At 40.2% G+C, this 13482-nt stretch overlaps 1 gene segment (V, D, J or C); it reads left to right on the top strand.

Moving 5' to 3' along the window:
* The first annotated feature begins 72 nt into the window (after positions 1-72).
* LOC128111037 (immunoglobulin heavy variable 3-72-like) lies at positions 73-13274 on the top strand. The segment is given in 3 exon segments: positions 73-200; positions 5023-5345; positions 13161-13274. Coding segments are annotated over 3 exon segments (357 nt in total).
* Positions 13275-13482: the final 208 nt, after the last annotated feature.

Here is a 13482-nt window from a genome sequence, read left to right as displayed (position 1 = left end):
TCTGTGAGCTTGATTGGCAGTTTTTTCAACCAACACCACTTCGACTCAAGCGACTGCCCACGGGCCTTGATTGACATCAGACTGCAGCCGTGGCGGAAGGAGGTCCGAATGACAAGTTCTCAGCTGTTTTTAGAGGAAGGCTTTCTGGGGATTTAGTTCCCAGGGGGACCTGTCGTTTTTTCCCTTCTGTATGATGTCACGTAAGTCATCCGTTGTACGTGTAACACATATATGATCTACCAGTGCAGAGAACATAACGATTATTTTTCCATTCCGTAGGACTTGCCTGGACTCTGTTCTGATGGAGACTGCCTCCTGGGTTTTGAGATAGGAAGGCATTCCCGAGTCAGCAATGTCCAGTACGGACAAACGAGAGGGAGAGGTTCAATTTAAAATATTCCAGTGTTTGTTCACTTTTAGAAACTGAAATTAAAAGAGCTACCTATGCCAGACCACGCTTCTTATCCAAGTGCTAGACAGGCAATAACGTGCTCAGAGGCCAGTGAGGATGGACCCTTCCCTCACAATCAGCTTGGGAGGAGACCCCCTCTTTCTCCAGTAACATCAGGTTTAAGAAAGGGAATATCACGTGGGTCCCGCAACTAGCTGGTGAGAACAGGATTGCGCCTAAAATGATGCCGGCCGAGAGGGGATGTTTGTGTTACGCTTGCTTGAAGATGCTGCATTTTATTTCACATAATACAGTTTCTAATGGAAACACTATGAAGGCCCTTCAAGGTTAACGACACTTGCCAATATATTAGTAGAATTTAGTAATTGATGATCAGTTTATAGACGATGGCTAGGAGGATGGTTTAGAAAATAGAAAGGGCTCATGCCTTCGGTCCTAAATTCTCTCATAACCGTAATGGAAATATGAACTGCAGTAAGCTGCTGCATTATTTCTTGTATAAAGGAGCTAAAACAAAAGGAAAAAGTCATTGAAACAATAATCAGCAAACAAATGCCCACAGCACATCCACATAACAATGTTTTAGTTACTAGAACAGACTATCTGTTCTGTGATGAAGACAGTCAATGAATGCTAAATCAGCTCTTTAAAAATTAACGTAAATCAGAGGAGAGAATCTAAAGAAACAAATATCTATGGTACATTTCCAGTTTGAGGTGCATTTAGACCTCACAGAGAGTCACAGATAAGCAGGAGACACTAAGGTCCTTCACTGTCACTTCACCGCAGAGTTAAAAAGTACCCCGCACACATGTTCACTCTACAAGCAAGTCCAATAAACTCACTGGCGTCGCAAAACGGACTTTAGTGGAATGCTAAAACAGGCAGGCATTGTTTACATTGACCCAGGGAAAGAGAAACTGGGACATAGGACTTCATTGAACAATGTCTTCTATGCCTTGAGAAAGGAATTATTTATCTTCTTTTATACCCATGTGCTGGATAGTTTTATGTTAACTTGACACAGGCAAGATTCTAAAGGCATCTGAGAGGGGGAAGCCTCAACTGAGAAAAAGCCTCCACAAGATCAGACCATAAGCAAGCCTGGAGGGCATCTTCTTAATTGATGACTGATGGGGAGGGCCCAGCCCACTGTGGGTGGTGCCATCCCTGGGCTGGTGGTCCTGGGTTCCATAAGAAAGCAGGCTGAGAAAGCCACGGGAAGCAAGCAGCAACCCTCCATGGCCTCTGCATCAGCTCTTGCCTCCAGGTTCTAGCTCTGCTTAAATTTCCGTTCTGACTTCCTGCAAAGATGGACTATGATCTGGAAGTTAAGCCACATAAACCCTTTCCTCCCCAACTTGCTTTTTGCTCATGGTGTTTCATTACAGCAATAGAAACCCTAACCAAGACAGTGTGCTTTGGAGATAGTTAAAGCTGTAAGTGCTATGTAGCAGCAATATCGAACTGAAGTAACCATCTTTTCCAGTTTTGTTGAATAGGGAAACTAGGAATTCTGTAAGACTGAGAAAATTTAGAACATTTAGAGTAAATGTTCTGTATATCAAAATATGTTTCAGAAAAATACATATTGGAGCTGTAGAATATTACAATAGTATTTATAGGGTTCCCATGTCCTAAGATTCAGGAGCATGTTATCTGTGGGCATATCTTGGTTTTCAATGTTTAGCACATAATTTATTGTCTGTTACATCCCCTGTACATCATCCCACAGGGTCCAGGGTAGCCTTCCCTAATAGGCAATCTGTGAAGGATGTGTATTTAAAATACATAGGTGTGACAAAGTTGTGGGAAGAGTGAATACCTGTAGTTGGTACATGTGTTATCCAGGACATCTTACTCCAATTACCATTAAAAGGCTGGATGGTATTAAATTTATAAGAAGATGCAGTTATCAAGCAAGTAATTAAATTGTCATAGTTAAGTCCAAAGGATCCCACCAAGACATTTTCTTTTTATTAAGCACCTTAGGACCTTGTTATAGGTTATAATAGAATCATCTGGAGAATGGCAATAAGTTACATTGAATTCTATTGAGGTGACCTGTGATAATTATTGTAGCTGAATATAGATGATGAATTTTCAGTTAGACTAGCCAGTTCTCATACCATTTATGGCACAGAGTCAGAGTGCCATAAATTTGAATATTTTAATCCATGAAGCAGCATACGGTGTGGCTCCTTTTAATGTAGTTGGGGTGTAATCTGAGTTTTAATGGATGAAGGATTCATTACATGATCATTTCATATGAAATTTGGTAGTTGGGGCTCTGAGGTCTGTAATCATCAGATTATATACCTGCTCTAGTTGGTATTATCTGGGTTGTTTTGAACCCCAGCCTCAGGTTTTAGTTCAAATAAATTTGGTTTTATTAAGCACTGTAAGTTTGTTTACATAATAGTGGATATACATATGACATTGCCATTTGCCTGATTGATAGTTTGAAATCCTCTCAACCAAATTAGTGTACATTTTCCATACTGGATGTGTGACATTTGTTCTAGTCTTGACAAAAGGAATAACTGTGATGTTATGTCCCTTGGAATGATGCAAAATTTAGTAAGATGCATGTATCATTGTAGTACTACCCTGTACCACTAGAGGGTGTCCATTCCCCAAATATGTTCCATCTATGTTGGACTGTGATTTTAGAGTTGAGATATTCTGCATAAGTTGACCAGTATTTGCCTCAAATACTAACAAATTGTCTCCAAAAGTGTAGGGGGTTTTGTTTTATCTCTAAACATACTTAATTCAAAGTTGGACAGTATAGAGGTGTAGTTTTGGGCTGCAGTGGGAGTAAACTTTCATGTGCCCCAAAGCCTGATTTGGCAATAATGTGAAATCATGTGGCAAGATTTTAGAAAAGTGAGCACCTAGGCTTGCTTTATACTTCTTTGTTGTGAGTTTACTAATATCAGTGGGAAGCTGTAAGATGTAAATCGACATGAGCTTAGACAGGGTTTCATTTGGTATTACTAAGTTGGAGACATTCAGAGATCATAGTAAAAAAGTGATCCTAATTAATTGAAATACCAGTACAGCCTGTAATGAAATTTGAGAAGATGAGGAAAGTCTGAAGAGAAAGAGATGTAATGTTTGGTACTTGTACAAATTACAAAATTTCAAATTAAATTGTTTTAATTAAACTTTGAAATGCTGAGTTTCCATTCTGCATGGAGAAGAAAGTTTATAAATACCTCATGGAGTATTGAACAGAGGACTCTGGAGTGAAGTTCATGGGAAGACAAAGCTTGGATTTGTCTGAGGAACCTTTGAATTCCTGTGAAGATTGTGCTTTAAAAGAAGGCACCTAAGAATAGAAGTAGGCGTCCTGAGCATCATTCTGAGGTAGACCACGGTGAGTATGGGCACAGAGTGCCTAGAACACACCAATGCTCAGTTGCTTTTGAGGATCAGTAATGGACTGACAAGTCTAGGCTTGTTCAGGCTGAAGGCATCTATAGATTAGTTCCTGATCCATTTCCCCAGATGTGGCCATTCTCAGGTGCACAGAGGGACTGAAAATCTGGCTATAACATTTCAAAGCAAGGTGTGCTGTGGTTTCATGCCTCTCATAACTTCAGTTTATGGGCTGACATTGACAACTAAATATACTTCTCTTCAAGGGTGCTGGAAAATGCAAAGATCTGCTCAATCCCAAATGAATGGCGGTGGTATTTATAAAGATGAACAGGACATAGGTACTGGAGAGGGACAGCACACACCAATACACATGAGGACACACAATATAATGGGAACTTCTCAGGGGAAGACACTCTAAGGAGACAGAAATGGAATAACCCCATCATTCATCATCCTTGAGCTCCATGAAAGGGATAATGCCTAGAAATGCTAAAGGGTGAGAAAGGAAATTACTATTGAACTAAGTAAAATGTCTTAATTGGATGGGTTTAATGTGAGAGCAGGCAAACTGGGTGGTGAAGATGAGAAGTAGAGAATTGTGTGGAAAGTGCCCAAGAGGGCATATTCAGATGGAAGTCAGATACCGTCAGCATAGGAAGACAAAACATAAAATTTCTGAAGTGGACACTGGTTCTATTTTGAAATACTAAGGAAAATACATTGTAGTGCCGACTGGCCACTATCCTGGGGCTGCTCAAGATGATGTTAACCTCTGGGCCTTCATCCAGGAATTTTATCTGTTTGAAATGAATGGGAGGAGCATATGCAAATAAAACATTCTGTTCTCTAATAAACAGCTCAGCTGCTGTTCCTACAGCTCAGAGAGAGATAGAGAGGCCAGTATTTCTGAGGTCTCCATAGCCTCCTACTGTTCACTGGATTAATTCAGAAGACATACCATGAAGCTTGGGCAGAGCTGGGTTCTTGCTTTGACAATTTTGAATGGTAATCTAATGGGGAAATAGAGGATCCAGTGCATGCATTTGTGTGTGTGCGTGTGTGTGTGTGTGCGCGCATGTGTGCATGTGCATGTGCGTGTGTGTGTGTGTGTGTGTGTGTGTGTGTGTGTGTGTGTGTGTGTGTGAGAGAGAGAGAGAGAGAGAGAGAGAGAGAGAGAGAGAGAGAGAGCGTACCTCTTAAGCACGCCATTGTTATGTTCACAGGTGTTCACTGTGAAGTACATCTGGTGCAGTCTGGAGGAGGCTTTATTCAGCCAGGAGGTTCCCTGAGACTCTATTGTGAAGGGTCTGGGTTCACCTTCAGTGACTTCTACATACACTGGCATCGCCAGGCTCCAGGAAAGAGTCTGGAGTGGGTGGGTTTCATTAGAGACAAACCCAGGGGGCATACAACAGAGTATGCTGCATCTGTGAAACAGAGATTCACCATTTCAAGAGATGATTCCAAGAACACTGCCTACCTTCACATGAGCAGTCTGAGAGCTGAGGACTCGGCGATGTATTACTGTGCCAGAGAAAGAGACACAGTGAGTAGATGGTAGTGTGAGCCCAGACAAAAACCTCCCTCAAGTGGTGCCTGCCACCAGTGAATGCTCAGAACCAGCAGGGGGCACTCAGGACTAGCTGTAGCCACAGGTGGGACTGGAAGTGGATTTAAGTTTCATGACTTTTGTATGCTAGAGTCATAAGTTTATGAATTGTTTTTACATTTTTGCTATTACAATGCATTTTTATTATTTGGGTATTCAGTCAAAGAAAAAGTAAGATGCAAAATGCATTGTAAGGGGGAGAATATTCATTTTTATGCACTAGTAATTTCTGATAATGTTAATTTATATGTCTGTATTTATTTACAGAAATCTATCAACATCTACTAAATTACTCAGAGAGTACATAATCTTTATATATGGGTTATATCCATATATCTATAAATAGATATTTAAATAAATATATGAGTAAAGTTATAGACTTTTTAGATAACTTATACAACTATTATTTAAATTTTTCCTAAACAATAAAATTTAATGTTTAAATAAACATAAATTATCTGACTCATACAGAACTTTGTTCTGTGACTTCTCTCTATGCAAGTTTATTTCAAATATTCCACATTAATAGTGCTTTTTACACTGTGAAAATATGAGGTTTTTTTTAGTTTTAAATGTGCCTATGCCATTTAAAGTGACAGATACATTAATAATCTTGATGTAACCATTCCATATTGTACCCATAAACCTCAAGATCACTTTTTAACCCAATAAACATATAACAATTTGCTGAAAGTTTACAATATTTTCTTAACTACCAGTCATATTGGTCTCTTCTCAAGACATGGTCTTCACCTGTCTGTTTTCTAAAACTTCTTAGACCTTCCTGAGTATGTATGTGAATATATATATATATATATATTCTACCTATAGAGAATTCTATATATAGATTATATATATATATGTATGTATACATATATTCTAATCTCCTGAACCTTGCAAAGTCTACATGAGTACTGAGAGTTGGTGTCCACCATGCCAACTAGGCTGAGTCATTTTTCTTGCATTGGGTAACACCACTAGAAACAACATTTACTCACTTCCTGTCCCTGCTGTCCCGACCCAAAAGCTTTAACTTTATGTTCATCACATTCTGGAAGAGAAATTAGAAGATTTTGTAAATAGGTATTTTTTTTTTCTGGAGACTAATGAATAAGTGCAATGTTGTGAGTGTAACCAAACACTTTCTGATTGGATTTAACACCTCATCAACATGCCTGGTACTATAAATCTGGCCAAGAACCCATGGTTGAGTACCTCAGAGTCCCTGGGTTAACTTGTTACTATTATTTTACTAAATGGACATATTATCAAACTGACCTCTAAATTTGCTCTACCTGTAGATTAGTGAAGTTGATGATGGTTAATGTAAAAACTCACAACTGGCAAGCGTGCACATATGCACATGCACACACACACACACACACACACACACACACACACACACACACACACACCATGAAGCAATAATAATTACAGACAAGGTTAAAAATTTGAAAGCGAGGTGGACAAGATTGGAGTCAAAGGAGGCAGGAGTAGAAGTGATGTAAATATATTTCTCATGTATGAAATTCTCAAAAATGTTTAAAAAGATGAGAACATATGTAAATGGTATTGGCCATAGTGTCAGGCCTGCCAGTGGGAGAGGCCTCTAGGACAGACATAACTCCAGTCTGTCAGACTTCTAGTCCAGCCAACATAATAAATACCTAGTTGTAATAGTCTTGGGATACATGCTGAATTCAACTTGAATCACATCAAATGTGGACCTAGATCTTAAGGCTTCATACTGGATATGATGGTCTATACATCAGGGTTTACTACAGTGTGGTATCTTTGGTAGGGAAAAATGTGACATAGATAACCTGGTTGATCAATCCATTATTACCTTATCTATAGCCTGCCAGAATCATAGAATGTATAAGCACATGCAAATAACTGTAGATTACAGAGTAAAGATTGTAGATGCAGGCTAGAAAGAATGGAATAAATGTTGATTGTTTCTGATATGGGCAAGAAAGAGCTAATCACACAAATACACCCATAGCCTGCTCCAGAGAGACCTCTGTGGAAGGAATTCTCCTGACTTGCATTTGTGGTGGAGTCATAATCCATACTGCTCCTGAGTTTGCCATAAATCATCTCCATTAGCTGAGAAGTCTCATGTATCATTAAATAAAATATTAAAATGAAGTACAGTAATGAAACAGGAAATGATAAGGCCTTCAGTCAAATCTGATATGTTGACTGATATTTGAACACAACTCATCTCCTTCCAAAACATAGAAAGAGAGAGAATGAATAGAGAATGCTGGGGAGTTCTGATATGTGACATCCTAAATGTCACTGCAGAATCTGATGTTTATTTTTCTGTTATGGTGATATTTTATTTGTGCTGAAATGTGATTTTATTTGTACGTTAATAAATAAAAGTTCCTGGGGGTCAGAGCTAATAGCAAGCCATAACAGAAGTCTGGCAGTGGTAGCACACACCCTTAATCCCAATCACATGACAGGCAGATCTCTGTGTGTTCAAGGACACCACCAGCATGGAGACACAAGCTTTTAATCTCAATACCAACCATAGAAGACCTGGAGGTCTGTACAGACAGGCAGTGACAAGGAGGTCATGTGGTTGGGTTTACAACCAATGAGAAGGCAGAACAGAAAGTCAATAAAAAGACAGATACACAGGAAGTAGGTCTCTTTCTGAGGGGAAGGACGGCAGCGGCAGCGAGGGGTAAGAAGGCAGTGGTGGCACATGCCTTTAATCCTATCACTTGGGAGGCAGAGATCCAATTGGATCTCTGTGAGTTCAAAGCCACACTGGAAACAGCCAGGCATGGTAACTCATGCCTTTAATCCCAAGAAGTGATGGCAGAAAGCAGAAAGGTATATAAGATGTGAGGACCGGGAACTAGAGCCTGGTTAACCTTTTAGGCTTTTAGCAGTCGTTCAGATGAGAGCCATTCAGGTGAGGACTCAGAAACTTCCAGTCTGAGGAAACAGGATCAGCTGAGGAACTGGTGAGGTGAGGTAGCTGTGGCTTGTTTTGCTTCTCTGATCTTCCAGCATTCACCCCAATACCCAGCTCCAGGTTTGATTTTATTAATAAGACTCTTTAAGATTCCTGCTATATTCTGTGATTCCAGACACATTTGGGTCCTGTAACTCTAATCACAGACTCCTTATAGTAGATGGACTTCAGTGGGTATGAAGCTTGGTAGTCTGACTCCAGCAGGTTCATAGAGTTCAGGGATGATCAGATTTGACCTCATCTAGTTACCTTGGTGCATTGTGTATAACCCTCACTTAGTCATTCTGATACATACCAAGATGTGATCACTTAAGCAACTCCTTTGATAATTAACACAATTTTCTCCAGTCCTTGCAGCTGAACTTCGTGCAAATATTCCTCTAAGAAGAGTCATAAAAACCGTAATATCACAGTAAGCTCTGAAGAAGATAAAATAAACATACTCACTTAAACAAATGTATAAGACACGATGAAGCAATATAAAAAGCCCATGACACAACCATCACCCAAGATCCAGTGCCAAGCAGCCAGTTTCTCTATGAGGGAATGCAAAATTACAGAAATAGCTGAAATGTCTGAGAAAGAATTCAGAGTCACACTATTCAAAAGAACTAACAATCACACAGAAGTGACAGACACGTGAGCTAAGGAAATATATCCAAGATCTTGACCAGACAGCCTCCAAAGTGAATGAAACATTTAATATATTAACAAATTTAATAAGAACATTAAATAAATTTGAGGGAAAAGCTCAAAATATGGAGGAAAAATAGCAAGGAGATTAAAACATTGAAAAATCACTATAAAAATGCTTGAAATGAAGGAGATGATTAGCCAAATAAAACCCACAACGGATATTATCATTAACATACAAGACCATAGTCGAGTGGTGGTGGAGGCAGCGGCGGTGGCTCACACCTTTAATCCCAGCACTCAGAAGGCAGAGGCACGCAGATTTGTGAATTCAAGGCCAGGCTGGTTTACAAAGCGAGTTCCAGGACAGGCTCCAAAGCTACACAGAGAAACCCTGTCTCAAAAAACCAAAAAATAAATAAATAAATAAATAAATAAATAAATAAATAAATAAATAAAATAAAAAATAACATTTCTAAGAAGTCCAAGATATGTTCAAGAAGCCAAACCTAAGAATTCATGGTGTAGAAGAAGAAGCAGAGGAAAAACTGAATAAAAAGACTGACTAATGTAGAGAGATTATAGCAGAGCACTTCCCAAATTATAGAAAGAAGTAGGCTTCCAAATACAAGAGGTATGTAGAACTCCAAATAGACACAACCATAGCATATTACAATCAGGATGTCAAATATTCAAAGTAAAGAAACAATACTAAAAGCATGAAAAAATAACTCACAAAGGCAGAAATATCAGAATTACCCCAGAATTTTGATCAGCAATCATGAAGGCCAGAAGGATATGGAATGCAATTTTTCAAGCTCTGAAAAGAAACAACTCTGAACAAAGAATGCTATATCCTGCTAGACTATCTTTCAATACTGGTGGGAAAAAAGGCATTTCAAGGCATACACAAGTTAAGGCAACTCATGACAGGTAAGTCAGCACTACAGGAAGTCCTTAGGGGATACTCTACGGGAACAAAGATGAAAGGCAGGCTGACTGCAGATAAATGAACTAGACATAAGGAGGAAACAGCCATGCTGCACACAGCAGCTCATCAAACCCTCAACCTAATATGGAAACAAGAAAAGAAATAACCAATATTCCAGGAAAACAGAACACCACCCATCAAATTTATAGTAGATAGCAAACCTCGTTCTACACTAACCTTAAATGTAAATGGCCTCAAACATCACCACAAAAAGATACAAATGGATAAGATTAAAAAGAAATAAGCACCAACTACATTCTGTGTTCAAGAAACAATCAATAAAGATTCCTAAAATGTCAATAGAAAAGGATGAAGAGCAGACTGCCAAGTAACTGGAAAACATAAAAAGGCTGGTAGAGCTCCCCTCATATCAGTCAAAGTAAACATTCAACTAAAATTAACTAAAAGTCATTAAAAGGGGCACTAGGTATTAGAAAAAGAAAGAATTCATCCAGGAGATGTAACAATTATAAACCTTTATGCATAAAGTTTTGGATCCCAAATTTCATGAAACAAATACTAAATGACAAAAGTCCACATAGGTCCTGACACAATAATAATTTGGGACTTCACTATCCCACTCTAAAATTTAGATATATTTTCCAAACTAAAAACAAGAAAATTCAGAGCTGAAATGTACTAAGGAGGAACTGGACTTAACAGACATACAGAGAATATTCCACTTAACATATACAGAATATACTTTTTTTCCTCATATGGAAACTTCTCAAAATCTATCACATCATAGAACACAAGTTAACTCTCAACAAATGTGAAAAATTGAGATAATTCCTTGTCTCCTATCAGAAAATAAAGAATGGTTGGGTCCTCTGCTGGGTGATTGTGGCTTCTGGCTGCTGGGAGCTAAGAGCCTTCTCCTGGCTGTGAACCTTCAGGAAGAGCCTGTCCTGAGAGAAAAGAGAATAAAGGTCTGTAGAAAGTGAAGAGCTATCACTGAAAATCCATCAGTATGTCAGTGGACACATTCAAGAACCAGTTTACCCCGAATCTGAGCTCCTCTAGCACTGAAGACACAGCCTTGCATTACTGTGCAGCAGACAGTGCTGTGTGCTCAGTAACAATCACACTTTGAGGGTGCTCAGGACCAGCAGGGGGAGCTGTAGATCCAAATTTCACCAGGACAGAAAATGTAGTAGGTGCAGAGAAACTTCAGGAGAGGGAGTGAGTCCTAGGAGACTCTAAGGTTTCCTGTCCTAACCTCATAAAAATTCAGAGACCATATAGCACACGTGAAGTAGCTACTGTGACTAGGCTCTGAGTGTGAATACAGTAAAAATTCTTTGTTAAGTAATATTGCATGTATGTTTAGTCATTACATGGAACCTTGTTGGAAGGACAAACATCAAGTGCACATACATATAAGAAGGCTACAAATTTTCAAACATGAGGTGTCAAACATCCAGTCATCATCATCACAACCACCAGCAGCATTTGTAAATCTATCTGTAACTTCTTCCCCCTGAAGGAGGGGCTTTCACAGCTGGAATATATGACTGAGTTGGTGTCTCAGGCTTTGATGTTCTATCCACAGTGTTGAGCACATGCAGCTCTGCTGGGCAAGTGTGGGAGACCTGGTCCCAAGGTGTCAAACACTGCCATGTGGAGCCTAAGCTCAGGGGAAGGAGAGAGGGAGAAGCCAGGCATTATGGCATAGTCTGGTGTAGTGGGAAGCTGTTCCAACTTTCACCTTGAAACACTGCCCCTCGTGTGGCAGCAAGTAACTGCCAAACCTGCCTATGACCTGCCCCTGGGGTCATACAGGAGACCCGTTAAGACCCGAGATGCGAACATGTTCGCTATCTTAGCTCCTCATGCTCCTGGAGGCTGGATTTGCAGACTAAGTCAGAGTTCCCAAGAGAACTATGCTGGAATGTACATCATTTCTTCTGGATCCAGCAATCAACCCCTTATTGGTTGTAAATTACCCCTGAAATAAACCTCTTTTAATTACCAGGTAAACTATGTGGAATTGCCTCGTTAATTGCCGCTCTATCTGGCGCCCACGTGAGAATGAAATCAATAGACCACTCAAACTTCTATCCATATATTCAATCATGCTCACACCAACAAGTCACTGCACAAGTTGCTCAACATTAGGCAAATCATATTCTTTTTAAGTTTTAAAACATCAATAGTGACAAGAACAAAGAAGAGTACATCATGGACAAACGTCTCTGCAGCAGTGAAGAACATCCAAAGGGCCTGTGAACCGCGACTTCCAGCATCCTCTGACCTGTTCTGCTTGGAATCAGAGAGAACTGAGCAAACAAACCATGTTTCTGTCTGCAGTTTGTATTTTCTGCTGTTATTTTCAGGTCGTCAGAAACAGCGGCCAGGTTCAAGATGAAGGCACTGACTACTGAATAAACAGAAATCACAATTTGTGAGGCAGGAAATTGACAGATTAATAAATTCAATAAAATATCACTCTTCCATTCAAAGCTAGCTTTTGTAATTGCCAGTCTGCAGATGGCACATCCTCTTACCCTATACAAGAAGTCTAGAATCTCTGTACCTTTCTTGTGAAAAAAAATATGTACTAAGAGGACACACTTAGGAAGCCTTCTCTGGCCCTGTTACAGTGCATCAAGCAGGTGGCAGAAATATCAACACTTTGAGTTCTTCATGTGTTTTCCATTCAAAAATGCAGGGTATAGAACCCTGGATGAGTGACAGAGTCAGAACCCTTCATGTTAGAGTGAGGGTCTGTCCCCTCAACTTTGCTGCATTGCATTTGACTCACTGGAAGTGTTGTGTACTGAGGACCCTGGTCTTATGTGTTACCTACTCTCTATGGGGTGCAGACATGAACTCCCCAGAGGACTCTTGTGTGCCCCATCATGGACTGGTTCTTCTTGAGTCCTAAATCTTAAATCCACCATCAGAGTCAGCACCTGGAGAGGGAATGCAAATCTCTCCTGGCTCCACCCAACTCTGGGTTGAAAAGTCAAAGCTGGGCCTGGGTACTCACTGGTGTGCAGCCATGGCCAGGCTTGCTTCCTCATTCCTGCTGCTGATTGTCCCTGCATGTGAGTGCCAAGGCTCCCTAAGGGATGAACTTCCATACACTCACCCTGTTCCAAACTTACCCTCTGCTTTCTTTTCCCCACAGATGTCCTGTCCCAGGTTACCCTGAGGGAGTCTGGCCCTGGGCTATTGCAGCCCTCCCAGACTCTCAGTCTGACCTGCTCGTTCTCTGGGTTTTCACTGAGCACTTCTGGTATAGGTGTGGGCTGGATCCGCCAGCTCACAGGGAAGGGTCTGGAGTGGATTGCAAACATTTGGTGGAATGATGATAAGTACTACAACCTATCCCTAAAGAAGCAGCTCACAATCTCCAAGGACACCTCCAACAACCAGGTATTCCTCAAGATCACCAGTGTGGACTCTACAGATACTGCCACATACTACTGTGCTCGGATAGCACAGAGACA

This window comes from Peromyscus californicus, unplaced genomic scaffold (genome assembly GCF_007827085.1).
Source record: "Peromyscus californicus insignis strain IS unplaced genomic scaffold, ASM782708v3 Scaffold_15__1_contigs__length_86483966, whole genome shotgun sequence".
Classification (NCBI taxonomy): domain Eukaryota; kingdom Metazoa; phylum Chordata; class Mammalia; order Rodentia; family Cricetidae; genus Peromyscus; species Peromyscus californicus.
This window is presented reverse-complemented; position numbering and strand designations above follow the sequence as displayed.